General features: G+C 38.0%; 1 protein-coding gene across 2 annotated transcripts in view; it reads left to right on the top strand.

Annotated features, from left to right (window-relative positions):
* dpy (dumpy) overlaps positions 1-19,343 on the top strand; it is a 133,060-nt gene that overhangs the window by 33,076 nt on the left and 80,641 nt on the right. For both annotated transcript variants that reach the window (XM_046617677.2, XM_069134602.1), the window contains exons 21-41: positions 197-1,954; positions 2,043-2,231; positions 2,319-2,700; positions 2,820-3,235; positions 3,607-3,757; positions 3,936-4,188; positions 4,291-4,555; positions 4,663-4,859; positions 5,010-5,276; positions 5,420-5,675; positions 6,122-6,316; positions 6,402-6,584; positions 6,671-7,315; positions 7,484-7,685; positions 8,062-8,237; positions 8,329-8,597; positions 9,487-9,889; positions 10,020-10,262; positions 10,342-10,479; positions 11,290-12,078; positions 12,514-18,654. In XM_046617677.2, the coding sequence (XP_046473633.1) occupies positions 197-1,954; positions 2,043-2,231; positions 2,319-2,700; positions 2,820-3,235; positions 3,607-3,757; positions 3,936-4,188; positions 4,291-4,555; positions 4,663-4,859; positions 5,010-5,276; positions 5,420-5,675; positions 6,122-6,316; positions 6,402-6,584; positions 6,671-7,315; positions 7,484-7,685; positions 8,062-8,237; positions 8,329-8,597; positions 9,487-9,889; positions 10,020-10,262; positions 10,342-10,479; positions 11,290-12,078; positions 12,514-18,654 (13,518 nt within the window). The remainder of the gene's footprint in view (positions 1-196; positions 1,955-2,042; positions 2,232-2,318; positions 2,701-2,819; positions 3,236-3,606; positions 3,758-3,935; positions 4,189-4,290; positions 4,556-4,662; positions 4,860-5,009; positions 5,277-5,419; positions 5,676-6,121; positions 6,317-6,401; positions 6,585-6,670; positions 7,316-7,483; positions 7,686-8,061; positions 8,238-8,328; positions 8,598-9,486; positions 9,890-10,019; positions 10,263-10,341; positions 10,480-11,289; positions 12,079-12,513; positions 18,655-19,343) is intronic.

The following is a 19,343-nucleotide window of genomic DNA, read 5'->3' as shown; positions in this document are numbered from 1 at the left end:
TTGGTTTTATTTCATCTATTATGAAATTGCAAATGTATGTATGTAAAAAAATATCATAACTGAAAGTTTTAATGAAAGAAAGACTTAAATGACAGCAGATATTAAAATCTTTGCAACATTCTTCCACAGTTATAACTTCAGTACTTAGACTCGTTAAATTTGACAAACCATAAACATTATTGTATTGGACTTCCAGATATTAACGAATGCAATGGAAACGCCTGTGGAAATGAGGCGGTGTGCATTAATACTATCGGAAGTTATGACTGTCGTTGTAAGGAAGGATTTATAGGGAATCCATTTATTGGATGTCAAAAAGTTCTTGTAAATCTGTGCGAAGACCCTACAATTTGCACGTGCAGTAATGAAGTGCCATGCCCATCAGGCTATTCTTGTATTCAAAGTAAATGCATTGATGCGTGCAGTGACATCAAATGTGGCCCAAGATCTGTCTGCGAAGAAGGAACATGTGTTTGTCCTCCAGGCTACAGTGGAAATGCAAACGATCTTAACAATGGCTGCCATCTCCAGGGTCATTGCTCTAAGGATCATGATTGCGAAGCTCAACAAATATGTTTCCAAGTTGGCAAGGGCTCTCGAAAATGCGTAGACGCCTGTAGCAAATTACAATGCGGACCAAACGCATTGTGCGTAACTCAAAACCATGTATCGTCCTGTATTTGTATTGACGGATACTTCGGAAATCCCAGCAATCTAGTAAATGGATGTCGACCCGAAAGAACCATTCCTACATCGACATGTTCCGACGACACAGAATGCACGATAGGCTCCTTTTGCACACTTTTGGATACTGGCATTCGGGAATGCGTGGATCCATGCAGCCAAATAATATGCGGTTCTCACGAAAAATGCCAACCAGATGCAACAAGACACGCCACATGCATATGTCAAGATGGATATGAATGGAATCCAGTTCTATCCTCTTGTGAAAAGCCCTCAGTGCCCGATTGCATAACAGACGACGACTGCGAAACGACTGCAGCATGTCAACCAGATGATTTGCGAGTTTTGAAGTGTACTTCTGTCTGTAAGGCATTTACGTGTCCTATTAATTCGCAGTGTACCGCGTTCAATCATCAGGGTCATTGTGAATGTCTACCCGGTTATACTGGAAATCCGAACGATCGTAGCGGCTGTCAAACTTCTCACAAAGATAAATGTAACACTGATACGCAATGTCCTGAAGACCAAACGTGCAGATCTTCAAGTGATGGCACCTTGACATGTCAACCTGTATGTAATTTCGTTACCTGTGGACCAAATGCACTCTGCATTGTAAATAATCATGTGGCAAGGTGTGAATGTCCACCAGGTCTTTACGCTGGTGATGCTAATGACCAGACTAAAGGATGTCAAACTGTTCCCTGTGTATATAATATCGATTGCCCACCAACGCAATTGTGCAATCGATTAACGCACACTTGTTACGACGCTTGTGACGAGAATTTATGTGGATTGAATGCTGTGTGCATAGCTGATGATCATAAAGCAACGTGTCAGTGCCCACCAGGCTTTAAAGCAAATCCTGTACCGGACATTGAATGTGTTAGTAGCGAAGCATGCTCGCCAAATTATTGTCATGCCACTGCAGTTTGCATTACGGGTGTTGCGAACACGCCAATATGCCAATGCCCACCAAATCACGTTGGAGATCCTTACACAACTGGATGTCAACTAGAAGGTTCGTGTTCCACGAACAATGATTGCCCTGTACAAGCAATTTGCCAAAATAATAAATGCATCAATCCATGTGAAAATGTCTGTGGCGCAAATGCAATATGTGAAATTAATAACGGAGAGCCTATCTGCAAGTGTCATGATAGATTCGTACCATCTAGCAAAGGCCCACAAGAAGGTTGTGTAAGGTCTACCAGTTCGTGCTTGACGAATGCAGATTGTGATGGAAACTTTTGTTTAGATGGCCGATGCAGAGGTAATGTTATTATTTGAAATTGATATTCTAGGATACTTAAGACAAGAATGTGTTTAAATTTAAAAAATTGTTTTTCATTCGGTATTAGCTGCATGCCGTTCCGGTTCCGATTGTTCTGAGGGTGAAAAGTGTATAAACAGCTTATGTGCTATCCCTTGCATATCCCACTCGCAATGTCAGTCAGATCAGGCCTGTATCAGAGGAACATGTACACTAGGGTGTCGTGGCAATAAAAATTGTCCATCATCGGAATCATGCATCAACAACAAATGTGAAGGTAAAGCAGAATTCAGTATTTCGGATTAGTGATTTACATTAAGAACACACGTTCTTTCTGACATTGTAACATTTTCTCTAATTTTAGATCCTTGCACAAAAGAAAATGTATGTGGCGCCAACGCGGAATGTAGCTGCCTAGACCATTCTACAGTATGCAGTTGTCCAGTTGGATTCCAAGGTAGTCCAACACCAGAAGAGGGTTGCGTGCGTGTTCCAACAACGTGTGAGACACCTCGAGATTGTCCTTCCAAACACACGTGCATTTCTGGCTTCTGCCAATGCCAATGTAATCAGCAGAATGATTGTGCTCACGGGGAACGTTGTAAAAATGGCATCTGTGTGAAGATATGTTATCGAGACAGCAATTGTTTACCTGGAGAACAGTGTATCGGTGGTCATTGTGAAATTGGGTGTACCTCGGATGCTGGTTGCAAGAGTGATGAAATATGTATTAATAACAAATGCAGGTGAGATCACTTACCAGCTGTGGTTGAGAATCATTAAGTTTTTACGTTTGATTGAAATGCTAGTGTAAAATGAAAGTCTATTGAAGTTTTATTTGAGAATGTCAATACCTTTCTTTTAGATGCGGTCACGGATTTATTGCTGGCCCTGAAAAGTGCTTAGATATTAATGAATGCGAAGAGCAGCCTTGTCATCAAAGTGCAGAGTGTAACAATCTTCATGGTTCATACCGTTGCATATGTCCTCAAGGGACAGCTGGTGATCCAGTGGGTACTGGGTGCTTGAAACCGCATCAATGTAGTCATGACACCGATTGTGCTGACTCGCAGGCTTGCCTGCAAAATAACTGCACAGATTCATGTGCGTTTGTAGATTGTGGATCCAACACAATATGTTCTGTAATTGACCATACTGCCACATGCCAGTGCCAGCCTGGTTATATAGGAGATGCGTCTGGATGTTTCAAAGTTGAATGTCTTTCCAACAGCGACTGTCCAGAAGAGAAATACTGTAATCAAGAAACGAACAAATGTGCAAGTAGGTAGTTTAAAACAATGAAATTTTGGTTTTTATAAGAGATAAATTTACTGTGATAAAGTTTATTCAAATTTCCTTAATCGGTAAAAATTGATCTATTATGGATTGTACAGTAGAACTCTTATATATTCGAAGCCACGAGGCCGAGAATTATAAGAATTATAATCTACGGGTTACCCGCTCTATCAAAATATTCATCCAATACATACTCTGTGGCTGTCTGCGCATGCTCTATGTATTGCGCAGTAAAGTAGGCGCATTGAAAAGAGGAAAGAATAGGAGAAGCAACAACAAGTGGTTCGAATTTATAGTAGTTCTACTGTATCAAACAATTATATAAACTAATTAAATATTGCAATTTAACATTATAGGCCCATGTAATCAAATGAATTGTGGATATGGAAACTGTGCTGTCATAAAACATACAGCCTCATGTAACTGTTACTCAGGCTTTGCTCTTGTTGGTGATACATGTGCTGATATCGATGAGTGTAAACAAAATCCTTGCCATTTGACAGCTACGTAAGTTCAATAATATTATGTACTACTTGCTGGTATTCACAAATGATCTGCGTGATTTTAAAAATTCTTTCGTTGAGTAATATTTGAGCATAGAACATTTCGAACTATTGTAGAACATGTTATTCCACAGCCATTTGGCTATTTTATTTCACATTTAACAATGTATAAAATATTGCAGGTGTCATAACACCGAAGGTTCTTTCGCATGCGTTTGTCCTCATGGTTTGATTGGGGACCCCATTAAACTTGGCTGCAGAGAACCTAGTGATTGCTTTAGTGATTCTGATTGTCCAACATCAGCAACATGCATAGAGAACAGTTGTCGCAATCCTTGTGAGAATCCATCTATCTGTGGCCAGAATGCTGAATGCAATGCCGTACGTCATGCACCAGTGTGCCGATGCCCTAGTCAAACTACCGGAGATCCTAAAGTGAGTAGTTGTTTTAAGTGGGAGAAATATAGTCAGTGGCAATTTCTGTCAGAATAGTTCCATAATGCGGTAACGCCTTAATTATCTTTTAAACAATTTTAGACGGCATGTGTTGATTTGGAATGTAATTATCACAATGACTGTGGTTCATCCAAAGCATGCTTCGACAACAAATGCATCGATCCATGTTCTGTACCCAATGTATGTGGACAGCGAGCTGATTGTTCACCATTAAACCACAGTGCAGTTTGCACTTGTCAACCAGGATGTACAGGTGATCCAAACCTCGGTTGTGTTCCTGTGCAGTACTGCAAATCAGATACACAGTGTCCAACTAGTTCCACTTGTAATGGCGGAGTGTGCACCTGTAAGCAACATTTTATCTAATAGAAACTATTTATTAAATATTATATTAAAAATTTTAACAAGTAGAGAAAAAAGAAACAGATTTAAAAGCCATCATGGTTTTTACAGCTGTTTGTACAAGTACACGAGATTGCATTGGTGATCAATTGTGTATTAACCAAGTCTGTCAGCCGACGTGCAGAAGCAATTCTAGCTGTCCAGAGTATCAATTCTGCCAAAATAACATATGTGTCCAAGAATTACGTTGTATTTCGGATAACGACTGCGATGACAGTGAAAAGTGCATCAGAAACTCCATAGGACAAGTAAGTGCATCAAAATGTGCCAATTATTTTTATGAAGGAAAGTTCCCTTTGCAAAAGTCAGAATTCCGAATTTTGCATAAATTTTGATGACAGTATTTCAGCTATTCCATTCGCTAAATCTAATAAAACTTTATGTATTCTGTTGGCTAGGCTGAATGTAAAAAGTCATGTGAGCTCATTTTGTGCGGCCGCAATGCGGTTTGCAAAGGTCAAAACCATGAGGCTTCCTGCTCTTGTGATAGTGGATTCTTTGGAGATGCCTATGATGATAAAATGGGTTGTCAACCTGTGGAATGTGAATCTCATCAGGATTGTTCTGACGAAAAAATATGCGATTCTCATAAATGCAGAATTGCTTGCCTTGCAAACAATCCTTGTGGACCAAACGCTATATGTTCAACCGAAAAGCATTCACAAGTAAGATCACACTTGCTTTTTGCTGAATGTCTTCTTGTTATTCCTTAATTGATAGGCTTCTACGCTACTAACCACACGTAGGAATAATTGTATGTAAGATAACATTGACCAATAAACTTCAATATTATTGAACATTTTAATAGGTTTGTACCTGTCAACCTGGGTATACAGGGGATCCAGCTCAAGGATGTGACCTTATCGATTTTTGCGCTTCAACACCTTGCGGTCCAGGTTCTTCTTGCGAAAATTCACGTGGTTCATTTAAATGTCTATGTAAACCAGGGACTGTCGGGGATCCATATAACAGTGGTTGTCATGAGCCTGGATACTGCCAGAATGATGAAGATTGTCCATTGACTGCTAAATGCATTACATTAAATGGAAAACCCAAATGCGTTGGTAAGAAGTTCAACTTTTTTTTAGCCAAGAACTGACGATAAAAATACTCGATTGTGTTAAACTTAATCTTCCTGCAGAATTTTCGTTTGTAACCGTTATAATTGTCAGTATTCGAAAATATTTAAAATTATTATTGCTATTTGAAATCATCGATTCTCAATACTCTTCAACTCATGCTGCACCAATGTAATCATTTTCATGCTTCGTCAGTTTTGTTTGAAAAATGGCAAGGATCAAATAGAATTGTCAAAGGCTGGAAAAGAGTTGCAGAGAGGAGAATCACTTCTGATATAATCTCTTGCTATCAGTTGACTGAGTAACCCAAATAGTTGAACTTTACCGAAAAATATTATCAATCCAAGAAAATTCTATTAAATAGATGAAGTCCTATTTACAAATGTAAGTAAAATAACAGTTTTGGTAAGCTTATGCAAAATCTATTGCAGATGTTTGCTCACAATTGGAATGTGGTCCAAATGCTGAATGTATCGCATCTGAACACACTGGCGTTTGTCGATGTCGCTCTGATTATGAAGGAGACCCGAGCAGCTCAAGTATCGGGTGTAGACCGAAACCCATACCGTGTTCATCAGCAGTTGATTGCTTGCCTAACACTTATTGCTATGAAAAGATCTGTCGTCGTGAGTTTTATACATCTGATTAAATCACTTACGTAATAAGTTTTGCCTAAATCATTCTCATATAACATTGATTTCAATTGTGTAGCCTCTTGCCTATCTGATGAGGAGTGCAATTTATCAGACATATGTTTGAACGGCCAGTGTTTGAATCCGTGTGATATTAAAACAGCATGTGGAATAAATGCTGAGTGCGAAGTACGAGGTCATATAAAACAATGTAGCTGTCCACCCGGTTTCACAGGCAATTCCGAGGTTGAATGTGTGAGAGGTGGGTTTGCAATCTTAACGGCTAATTCCCCATATACTATGTTTGTTAATATAATTTTGTACTCATACTTGGTAATATATTTGTAGTACCTGTCTCTTGTAAGAGCAACAGTGATTGCAGTGAAGGAAACAGTTGTCGAGATAATATGTGCCTCCCAGTTTGCACAGCGGATACTAAATGTGCTTTCAATGAAAAGTGCATTCGTGAAAATTGTTTGTTAACTTGTAGACTTGACCATGATTGTTTCCTTGGGCACATTTGTTTGAACAATCTGTGCTCGTTTGGCTGTCGTGGAGACGAAGATTGTAGTGCAGATCAAGCCTGCTTCTCTAACAAGTGTATAAATCCATGCGAAGCAACACCATGTGGTCCTAATGCCAAATGCACAGTAGCCAACCAACGAGCTACATGTTCTTGTGGACCTGGTTTTATAGCTAATCCAACTGCTAAGGTAGCTTGCTTACGCTCCCCTGGACCAGGTTGTCAGGCGAACAGGGATTGTACACCTGGCACCGCCTGCATTGCAAATCTTTGCACATCTGTTTGTTCATCAAATGCAAACTGCTTAAGCAATGAGAGGTGTGACAACTCCGGAGTATGTAAATCACTTTGCAGACGCGATGAGGACTGTCGTAGTGGTGAGATATGTGAAGGACTTGTTTGCTCTATTGGTTGTAGATCAGACAACGAATGCCAGGAAAGTCATGCCTGTGTAAACAACGAGTGTTCGGGTAAGACACTGTCTTAGAATATCAGTTAATATTTTTTAAATTTACAGTGAACAATTTTTAAAATAAAAAGAATAGTATAGTTTATTCTCTAATTATTGCACAATAGTTTTAATTTAGATTTTGACAAGTATGTATTCGAATATAAGTTTATATTTTAATATTTCACAGATATTTGTGCTGTTCCTGGTGCATGTGGTACAAATGCCAAATGTTTAGCTAATAATCATCAAAAACAATGCATTTGCCCATCTCCATTGGTCGGAAATCCGATAGTTGGATGCAGACAAGTATTCCTTCCTTGTACATCAAGTGCAGATTGCCCGTCAGGTCAATCATGTTATGGCAAATTGTGTTATACAACATGCAGAAGGTATTATTCATTTTACAGAAATAATCCTTGCTTCAAGAATCCGATTGGAAAATAAACGGATTAAGTTTTGATTGAATAACAATTGGATAGAAGCAATCAAAGTCATATGGGCTTTGATTGAAGATAAACAAAAGTGAAGCACCATTTTATTTTTAAATGCTTACAGACATCGGTGAGAAATTTATCATGAGAAAACACTTATTTTTTGCCAAGTCTCAAAATCAATGAGAATGATTGAAAAAATATTAATGCAAATTACTTGCCTGATTCATTTTGGTTCAGCTGGTTTTAATTGGGTTTTTGAAGCAGAGATTTGAGATGTGTCAACATTTGTATTACTGCAATTAACATCACTGAGCATTTTTGTATGTTTTAGCGATTCAAATTGTCTCAATGATGAGCGTTGTGATGGCGGACTATGCAAAACAATATGTAATAGTGATGACAAGTGTGTATCACAGCAAATTTGTAAAAATCGACTGTGTGACATTGGTTGTCGCAGTGATAATACATGTCCCAGTGATGAATCTTGTTTGAATAGTCAATGCCAAAGTACGTTTTTGATAATCTATTGATATTCAACCTGCTTTCCGTAGTCTTATTGGATTTACAGATGGTTAAAATTGAATATTTGCATCTTTAGATCCATGTAAAGGAGGCAGCGCTTGTGGAGAATGTGCAGGTTGTCGTGTGGTAAATCATGCAGCTCAGTGTAGTTGCCCAGCAAACTACTTCGGTAATGCCCTGATCAGCTGTGCCAAATCTGCAATCCCATGTCATAGTTCCTGTGAATGTGACGAGGTTGGTTTTTGTACATCAAGCTGCACGACCCAGGATCAATGCTCTTGTGGAGAAGTTTGTAATTCTGGAAAGTGCAGAGTTAAATGTGACGTGAACGGTGGTTGCGCAAAGGTATGTAAATAATTTCTTTTCCCACACTTATGATTAACATACAACAGTGAAAATTATAAAATGGCCAATACTTCGAAGTAATACCTGTCGCATTAAATTAAGAGTTTCAAACATCGGCTTCAGCTACTAATAAGGAATAAATACAAATGATAATTATAATATACTAGGGGCTCTGCCCCTGCACGTTCCATACTATGCGAGGTACGGAGAAGCAATATATAAGACCTGTATTCCGAAAAGTATAAAAGATGAAATTTTTTACCACATATGCATTGAAAAATCGTGTTTTTGAACGTAAGAAAATAATGGGCGTCAGTTTCCTAACCAAGGAAATAAACAGGGAAAAAAATTCGCCACAACGTATTTATCATATTTTTTTAAATCATTTTTTAACTAATTAGACCCATTTTGTATACCATATATCGTCTGTGTTACTTAGGCAGATCTAAGAAACAATTTGGTGCAAGTTTCATTTAACTCGGTCTACTGGCCTTGAGTTTATCGATATCAAACAAAAAAACAATATATCAGTATAGATTGGGCATATCATCATCAATTTTCAATGTTTTACGTTTTTTGAAAATTGTGGATACAAAAAATATACATTTTTGGCTAATGTGATCGAATTAGAATTCATCCACACTTAGATGAGAGTCCACTAACTTTGTTTGTATAATGTTATGTAAAATTTGAAGAAATTCGAGAGTGATTGAACTGGTGTGAAATGCTCAATATGTTCTGGAATATGATATCCATCGTTTTAGTCAAATAATACCTGCAAAGTAAATCGTAAACATTGCAGAAAAGGAAACAAAATATGGGAAGGAAATTTTCATTACTTTGTATTTACATGTAAAAGTAGTCAACTAATATAAGTCTCATAATTTAGGGTTATATGTGCGAAAAAGGCTTATGCCTTGTAGGATGTCGAGCTCACTCTGACTGTCCCTCGTCGCTTTCTTGCACAAACAATCAGTGCGTAGATCCATGTAATAGTGGAGAATCACCATGTGGAATAAATGCACTCTGTCGAGTGTCCAACCATCGAGCTGTATGCCTCTGCCCAGAAGGCTTTCAGGGGGAACCCAGTCAAGAATGTTACCAATCGGAATGTCATTTAGATGAGGATTGTGAGCCAAATAAGCATTGCAGCATAGGTCGCGTTTGTACCAATCCATGTCTGCAACAAGGCGTTTGTGGATTCAACGCGCAGTGTCGTGTGGTGAACAGACAAGCACAATGCTCTTGTCCGCCAGGACACTTTGGAAATCCGAAAGTTAATTGCAAAAAAGGTCAGTCGACTTTTTTCATATACATATTTAGAATAGATTGTCAAGAAGTGAATAACTAAAGATATCGAAATCGAAAGAAATTTTTTTATAAATCTTCATGCAAATATTGATGTTAGTTTCTATTTAATAGGAGGTGATGATTGCTTGCGGAGTCCATGCGGCGTCAATGCTAAATGCAAGGACACTACTGGGGGATTCGACTGCACATGCCATGCAGGATGTGTTGGAGATCCATACACAGGATGTGTGTGTGAAGGTGGAGATCTTTGCCAAAGTGCCCAATGTGGTGTTAATGCCGCATGTCGTATCAATAACAATGAGCCTCAGTGCTATTGTCCTCCAAACTTCTCAACTGGGGATCCGTCTTTAGAATGTAAGTTCTTGGCATTATTAATAATGCCTTGTCTGTGATAAATCTCATATAAACGAATTCTCTCAATGTCGTTAACCAGGTCGCGCAGAGCCTGCACTAGGAGACTGTCGGACAGTTGGATGTGGAAAAGGCGCAGAATGCTTACGAGATGGTACAATATTCGTGTGCCGATGCCCTCCTGGTACTAGCGGTTCTCCAGACATTGAATGCATAACAGGTAAGAGGCAACCTACTAACTATTTAACACAGTATACTAGTTAATTATATGTACAGCACTTGTGATTGAAAATAAAAATAGATTTGTGACTGACGAGAAAGGAACATGGTGTGTAGAATAACCATGTATCGTTCAGTAGGATTTGATAATATATATAGATGCATTAATCCAGTGGATCGTTAACACTGAGAGACAGATGTGATTGGGGCGAATCGATGAAGTTATTCGACGATGCATATCAATTGATTATTTTCAGAATATTGTGAATGCTCATGTAAATACACACATACATTCGTTAGGCATACTGTACATACTCTGATATACAACATGTTCACACATCTCACATTATAACCTCATATGTAGAATGTTTATCTCAGTCTCCAATCTGTCTTATCATTGTTTGACTGAAAGAACACATTTGATTTGAATACTTGCCGAGGTATACATAGTTACAGTTGACACGATATAGATTAGGCTAATACAGATTGGGAACTGCGAAAGAGACATTCTCATGTACCCATGCTTGATATTTGCCGATATTCACAGGTCATTTCCTCTTTCTTAAGTCTGTGGGGGCTTATGTGTAAATATTGCTGCTTGTCATTATTATTCTGTACGAGATGTCTAAAATTTATAAAAATTGTAAATTCTTTCCACCTTTTTACAAAGCTACCCTATTTTCATTATAAATACAAAGCATGTGGTTAATGTTATTTGTGAGAAAGTTTCTTTTCACAGTTCTTATAAATGCTTTTTTTCTTTTTTTTCCTGTCCCACCTGCAACCCACCAATGAACTTTTGCGACAATAGAAAGAGAATGCAGCAGTGACTTAGAGTGTCCGAACGAGAAATCCTGCATAAATCTACAATGTCTGGACCCATGCGCACTTCGCGGTGCCTGCGGAATAAATGCCTTATGCCGTGTCGTGTTACACAAGCCACACTGCTCGTGTCCACAATGTTACATCGGCATTCCCCAAACTGCTTGCCAACCAGATCCAAAATGTGAAAAACTCGATCCCCGACCTAACTTCCCAAGTACAGGTTGCGCTTCTAACTACGATTGCCCGGAAAGTCTTTCCTGCAATATTCAGACTGGAGAGTGCCGCGACCCATGCTTAAACTCCAAGTTTAACTGCGATGTAAATAAGAAGTGTCAGGTGCGAAATCACAGCCCAATGTGTGTCTGTAAATATGGATTCGTTGTCAACGATATTGGGGAACTAACTTGTGCTCCTGACACATTGTCGTGCTTGAGAGATTTTGATTGCCCATCAAATGCTGCTTGCATTAACGGAAAATGTCAAAACCCTTGTAATGTGCGAAACAAACCACCATGCCCGGTTGACAAAACTTGTGACGTACTGGATCATCGCCCTGTGTGCATATGCACTCGAAACTGCAATCCTTCCTTATCCATCTGCCTGCGAAACAGTGGCTGCTCCGCAGACCTGGCGTGCCGCAACTATCGCTGTGTGGATCCTTGCAGTAACTCCACCTGTCCGGCTGATGCTCCATGTTACGTGGAGGAGCACAAGCCTATCTGCAAGTTCTGTCCCTCAGGCTTTGTGCCAGATACTAAATATGGATGCATGAAAGGTAAACACCATTTCTCAGTTGCTATCTGAGTAGGTCATATCATATGCGGAGAACTTGAAATGTTCAATGTGCTTTGCCTTTTATCGAAAAGTTTCCACGAAATTTTTTCAGATTACAATCACTTTTATATGCAACATTGAACGTGTCATTTAACAGTTAATTAGTACAAGAATACATATATAATGCCCCCTTATCCTGACCTCCTGCACTTTTCTGCCAGTCCTATACTACTGGAAGGTACTTTCCGTTACATCTGTCTCAGTAAAGTCCTAATCAATATTTCTGAATTAGCTTATCTATTATGCAGCATGCTAACTTTTAATCTGTAGTACTTATTAAAACATTTTATTAGTAGTGTAGTGTAATACAAAATGCTTGATATTTATCTAATTTAACCTCAAGTATATTGTGTGTATGTATCTATTGTATCCACAGCCATTGACAACTTCAACCCAACGATTGTCTGCGAGTCCGATGATGACTGCAATCATACAAATGCCTGCGTAAAAGGGTTTTGCGTTGATCCTTGCACCACCAACTGCCTACTGGCAGCTCAATGTCGAGTTGAAGCACACAGGCCTATTTGCGATTGCGATTTAAACAACCCTCAATGTCTAAAAAGCGTATCCAATTCTACAGTTTCTGTGGGTAATTTAGATGCCACAGCTGCCTCATCATCACCAAGCACACGTTTTAAATTAGACAATAGCACTACAAAAATAATCACTTCTACGGAAACAGCTGTAAGGTCAACATTAACATCCAATACTAGAAACTCATCAGTAGAATTTACCACGTTGAGTGGAAATCAGATCACTGATACATCAAACTTGAGTGATGTGGGCGATCACCTGGCTATAGAGTCTACACCAAGCATTGATAGTGATAGCTCACCAACTACTCAGCATATTCCAACCACACAACATGTACTGAACAGCGGAACTGAAGATACATCAATGAAATTTACAACACTAACTCCAGAGCTTGCAACATATACCAATACCAAATATACACCGATTACTAAAACCACATCCAGAACGAATATTGCTTTAACTACCAATATTAAGGACGAAACAAGTATTTTAACGACTCCTAAAACCGGTACTGAAGACACAATAATTTCTTCAACCACAGTTATGGATCCAACATCATTTGTTGTTGGCAAAATTTTCGTTAATTCTATAGCACTAAATGCAGACCCTGAAGCGAGTAGTAAAAGCAGGGATACAACAAGTCAGTCGCCTAAGTACATTGAATCCCGAATACCTGAATCAACAACAGATAGTAAGCAGTATACATTGGATCAAATAAGTACTTCATCTCATCCTTACAGAGAGTCTGGCGAAACTACTTTAAGTACGAGTACAGAAGAAATTGTGACCCCGACAGTAAATTCAACGACACATTCATTTGAAAATTATGTCAAATCACTTACAACTGAAAATGCTAATAAGTGGAGCTATTCAATCATGGTACCAAGCCAAGAAACACAACATACAAGTACAGGACAAACTACAATAATAAAGAAAGCAACACAATCAACAATACTACAAATGGATAGTGTTAGCTCAACACCTTCCAATAAGGATGATGAAATTATTATCAGTAGGAGCACTGTTAACTCAAATCATATTCATACAACGCAATCGAACACAGAGAAACTGGGAAATATCTTGTCTGAAACATTGCCATCTAAAGATTACTCTTCAGTAACTGAGAGTCTTACGAATGATGATACTTCTTCACTGGAATCAGGATTGACTAATAATAATCTAGGAATATCTGTTGATAATTTAACTTTGACGGAATCAATTTCAATTACAACAAATAAAATAACACAGACTGACTATGTATACATACCTACTGAAAATCCTGTAGAAGTTAATATGGGATTCAAGGACTCGACAGATAAAATACTACTGGAAAAAACTGGATCACGACCCAGTGGATTAAATGGGAATAATGAAATTCTTCAGATTATAGATCAAGTTGAGCACAATATCCCAGATCTCGAAACTACCACTTCCTCAAATGCGAGCTCTCCAATTACATCACCTAATAACCTTGGAGATGTCACACAAGAATCTATCACTCGATATCAGGATCAACCAGTGTATCAATTTAGTGAAGATACGGAACTACCAGTAACTCATTCTGAGTCATTTGAATCCAGTACTACAAGTACAACACTAAACAATACAAATAATCCCACTAAAACTATTCAAGTTACCAGCATAACTGAAAAATTAGTTCCAACGAATGAATATGATACCACTATTCAAGGTTCATATACTTTTATTCATCACCCTACCGAAAAAGTAGTCAATCAATTTGAGAACGATGCAGCAGCAACAAGCACATATGAAACAAATACTGATGGTGAAAAATCGTCAATACATCAGTTCATATCTTCAAGTCCTAATATAGATGGAAATTACAAAATGACCGATCAGGTTGACCGGAAATCACAAAGCCTTCCAACATTGCTTCCGTTGCTAGAAACAAGTAACGATCTAAAAGATTCTCACGAAAAATATTCAACTTCAACAATAGTAGATTCTACAGCTGAGGCAGATTTTCTGAGCACGACGTCAGCAATGAGTCAATCAGACCAAATACAATCAATATCTGACGCTTCGGAAGTACCAAGTGTGACATACCCAACAGATTCCATTACCAAAAAATATTCACATGATTATTCGGATGCGACAATTTCTACACAAAACGGTGTGAATGTACATTCATTTGATACTTTAGTCGTTCACAGTCATATTTCACCCATGAATACAGAATCAACCCAATCATTTCTGAATGAAAATCATGAAATCACGGAATCATCGACGATACTCGAACTGCCCAGTTTTGCAACTGTATATACTACTCCATTCAATAATGATGGAGTTGAAGATTCTACAAATCTACCTATTATAAATGATTATCAAACAAAAGTTGCTTCTGATCTTACAGGATCTTTTACAATGCCCGCAGCAGTTACAGAACAGATAATGATTCATGAAAATAGAGATAGTGCAACTTTAAAAACTGCTGACGGAATCTCGGAAAGTACTTCATTTTTTTTGGGTTCACATACAATACATGGTAAGGACGAAGTCCATGAATCGATAACGATAGATGAATATACCACTTTGGATTATTTTCATCCGTCGCAGAATAACAAAATTGATACACAAACGACAGAAAAGCTGTCGCATAATGTCAATCCAATAATATCAATCAATCCATTATTACTTGATGATGTTATGGAACCAATATCATCGACAACAGAGCCAATGCCAACAAGTAAAATTCAATCAACCTACAAAAACATAAATACTGATTTAGTAACTAAACAAATTTCTCAGTCACACAATTTCATCACATCACCTAAGCCATATGAAGTGACACAAGTTTTTTCGAACCCTAATCCTGGGTTAAATTCTGATAATAGTAGTCCATCAACGAGAAATGTTTTTCAATTGATTACTGAGGCCACCGCCCACAGAGCTAACGGAGATAAATCGACAGAATCAATCAGTGAAAATTCCGAATTGGATCGTACAACGTATAATTCTATTTCCACTGCTCCATTAACTACAAGAGTAACTACAGAAGACCTCACTGTATTTACAGAATCTCAAGCAGCACAAGAATTCACTGTACTACCCCAAAGTGACCCAACACGCACCACTATTATTATCGATGACAACCTGCCTACTGGGGTTCCTCAGTCACATGTTCACAACAATAAGTATCCAAATGAACTGGTTACAGAGCATGGAACAAAACTAGTTCATGAAAATGCAGGAATTGTCTCTACTGAGCACACCACTAAAAACATACCTAAAAGTGATAACATTATACTGAACCAGCACCAAACAAGTCCAAAATGGTTCAACTTAGATGGCATCAAGACGACACCTGCAAACATTAACGATAACAATCCAACAAGTCAATATGCTTCTTCAGAGATCATTTTCAAAGATCAAAATAGCCAGCCTCCACAACAAATAATACCAGCAAAAGAAGAAAGCTCAGGCATTGACTTTGTTACACAAAAGTCATCATCTACTTTTCAGCCAGCTACACAAGTATCAGGGCCAGATGTTACTACAGTCAACAAACCTGAAGCAATATCTAATAACCCCATCGACGACGATGAATTTGAAACAACACATATGAACTCATATGGCGATAACTTGTCAACTAAAATGGAATCTACCCATAAAATCAATGAAGCTGTGGAGCATACGACGATACACTTTATTCAGAAAAATTCGCCTACTGTTAGTTTAACTCCGCAATCAAAGGAAGCAACTCCTGCTGTTAGTCTGGAATCCTCAACATCACTGAAATCCGGAAACATCAATGATGATAGTCTGACGACTGAAAGTATTATACGGATGAATATTCCAGTTGCCACGGACAAGAACATCCAATTCAACACTACTGTCGGTTGGTCAACCAAGTCATCTGAAGCAGCTCTCACTGTAGTTTCGAAATATTCAACAACGCAAAAATTCATGTCTATGGATGAGATTCAAATGACAGAAGCTAGTATTGATGATGCTACTGATACAATTGAAAATGTTCGTCCGTCAAATCTTCCAAGTACTACACAAAAAACTATCGAAGTTGCAGAGCACACAACTATACTAAATCCCGAATTTATGAACACTGATCAAACCACCCAAGAATTTGTCCCCAATTTGGATTTTACCACGCAACCACATGAAGTGGTATCTACTTTGCCTCTGAAACCGTTGACAACGCAAAAAGTCATGAATGGAAATCCAATCACACGAACAACTGTTAATATTGATAGTCATAATACTGGATATGCTTATGAGTTCAACAGTCAGCCAACTACACAACATAATATCATAGTCGCAGAGCAAGTAACTACACTCATCCCAGAGGATTTAGATATTGTTTCAACTACAGAAAAATCTGTAGATTTAAATGCGTCTCAAGCTATACAAGACAATGTTAATGATAGTAGTCTAACTACGGACGATGTTTTTCAACCCACTATTTTAACCACTACAATCCCTGTTACTAGTTTAACTACTCAATCATCTAAATTAGTTACGACTGGGAGTGCGGAATTATTCACAACGCAAAGAGTTACGACTGTAGATCAGATTCAAACAACACAAGCAAATAATAATGATAAAGGTTCAATGACTGAAATTGTTTTTCCGACAGCTATTCCAAGCACAACGTTCGAAAATACCGAAGTTACAGAGAAAATCATTGAAAAAAAAGAAGAGGATTCAGAAGCCACTCTAACTACACAGACAACTGTAATTCCAGAATCCTCAACTACAACAAAACAAATGAGAGATACGATTAATATTCCTCAAGCGAACCATGCATCAACAATACTAACAGCAGTAGAACCAGACGTTGACTTCACAACCGTCGAAGTCCCTGATACTCGCCAACCTGTAATGACCGAAGAGCCACATATTCCATTGCTAACAACACCCAACTTATTACAAGAAAGTGATGTAGATACTGCGAACGCAGATGATTTTATTAAATCTATTACGACTGAAAGTCTAACTTCATCTAAGGAGTACTATTCGACGACAGCACAAGAAGTACTTTCAGCAAATAATACCAGAACCACACCTAAACTTGAAGGTCTTGAGTCAGTGACATATACGACACAACAAGCAGCTGATGGGCTGCTACAAGAAACAAGCGATCCAGTATCCGAAACAGAACTTGAACATCCTTCATCCACAGAACATGTGACTACAAAAATGATAACCATTGCACCACCAGACTTTGGTATACTCGATCAATCCACAACAAAACCTGATAAAAGTATTCAACAGGTTACATTATCAACAGTAATTGGTACTGTGAATAATGAACAGGATGTCTACACAAGTAATGAGAAAGGAGCATCTAATACACAGGATAAAAGTGGAAGTAATGTACCCAGTACGATAAAAATGACTAATTTCGATAATACCGCTCAAACAGTAAGCATTCCGAGTACAGCGGCACCAACGAACATACCTATTTCAATAGGAAATACTGCTACACCACGTGTTATAGGAATTTTCGATACATTGTTTGAAAATAAAATAACCAATGTACCTAGCATGGAAACAGCTACCAGAAATCCAAGTACGATGGATACAAGTTACAGATTTGATACAATGGAAATAACGACTTCTTACGATACACTGAAAGCTGATACTCTAACACAATCTACTGAATTACATAGATTCACAAATATGGTCACAACCACAGACACTTACACGTCAGCTGCGATTTCCACTAAAAGTTCTGATCATGTTATGAACGATTATATAACAACTTCCGTGGACGACCTATTATCTTTCCCGGTTTTATCAACCACCTCTAATGCTGAAGGAATAGATTGTAGCAGTGATAGTGATTGTATTGAAACTCACTCGTGTATTAATGAAGCTTGTAAAAATCCATGTGAAGTTAGTAGACCTTGTTTAGGTGACACAAAGTGTGAAGTCATCAAACATTGGCCTGTGTGCTTGTGCTCAACTGACCAGCAGAATTCGTCTAATTGTAGCATACTCTCAGGTAAAAGAATCTCTCTAGACTGGAGTTTAGTCATTTTTGTTACATCATTTTTTTCTTTGCCGCCGATGCGTCTTTGGAAGCTTCTTCAGTGCATATGCATCATATCCAGATAAAAATTGGAGGCAACCAATTCTGGATGGTTTCGATGTTGTGCTGCTTCCCAATGATTTGTCTTCTACTGTCATGGAATGGCTGTTATGAATATATTAGGTGGAATATGCTATGTATACTTCAAGAACAGGATTCAGTCAACTGATATGAATACTTTCTTTCATGATATGAATAAGAAAATGTTTATGGAATATTGTGTTATGTGGCTTCACGACCTATGCGATTTATTTACTTCCTACATTACAGCATGAGTGCATGATAAATATCACTCAATCGCACGTTTGTTTGTATTACGGTCTCTGCATGTGTACTAATGATTGGTGATTGGATGAATTACTTTATACACGAAATTATACTACAATATTAGACTACCACAATTGTTGGGTGTGGGTTTAACATGTTATGTATAAATGTGATGGCGTAGGAAAATACGGGTCACTACTTTTTACCATGCATTCTCATTGCACTTGTATGTCACATACACATTTCATTTATTCATCACGATTTTAATTAAGAAGCAATGTTTTACTGTTCGTCTTGTAAATATATAATATAGATATATTGTATAAATATATATA

The sequence above is a fragment of the Neodiprion pinetum genome, chromosome 3, assembly GCF_021155775.2.
Source record: "Neodiprion pinetum isolate iyNeoPine1 chromosome 3, iyNeoPine1.2, whole genome shotgun sequence".
Lineage (NCBI taxonomy): Eukaryota > Metazoa > Arthropoda > Insecta > Hymenoptera > Diprionidae > Neodiprion > Neodiprion pinetum.
Note: the sequence above shows the minus strand (reverse complement) of the source record. Positions and strands in the feature narration are given on the sequence as shown.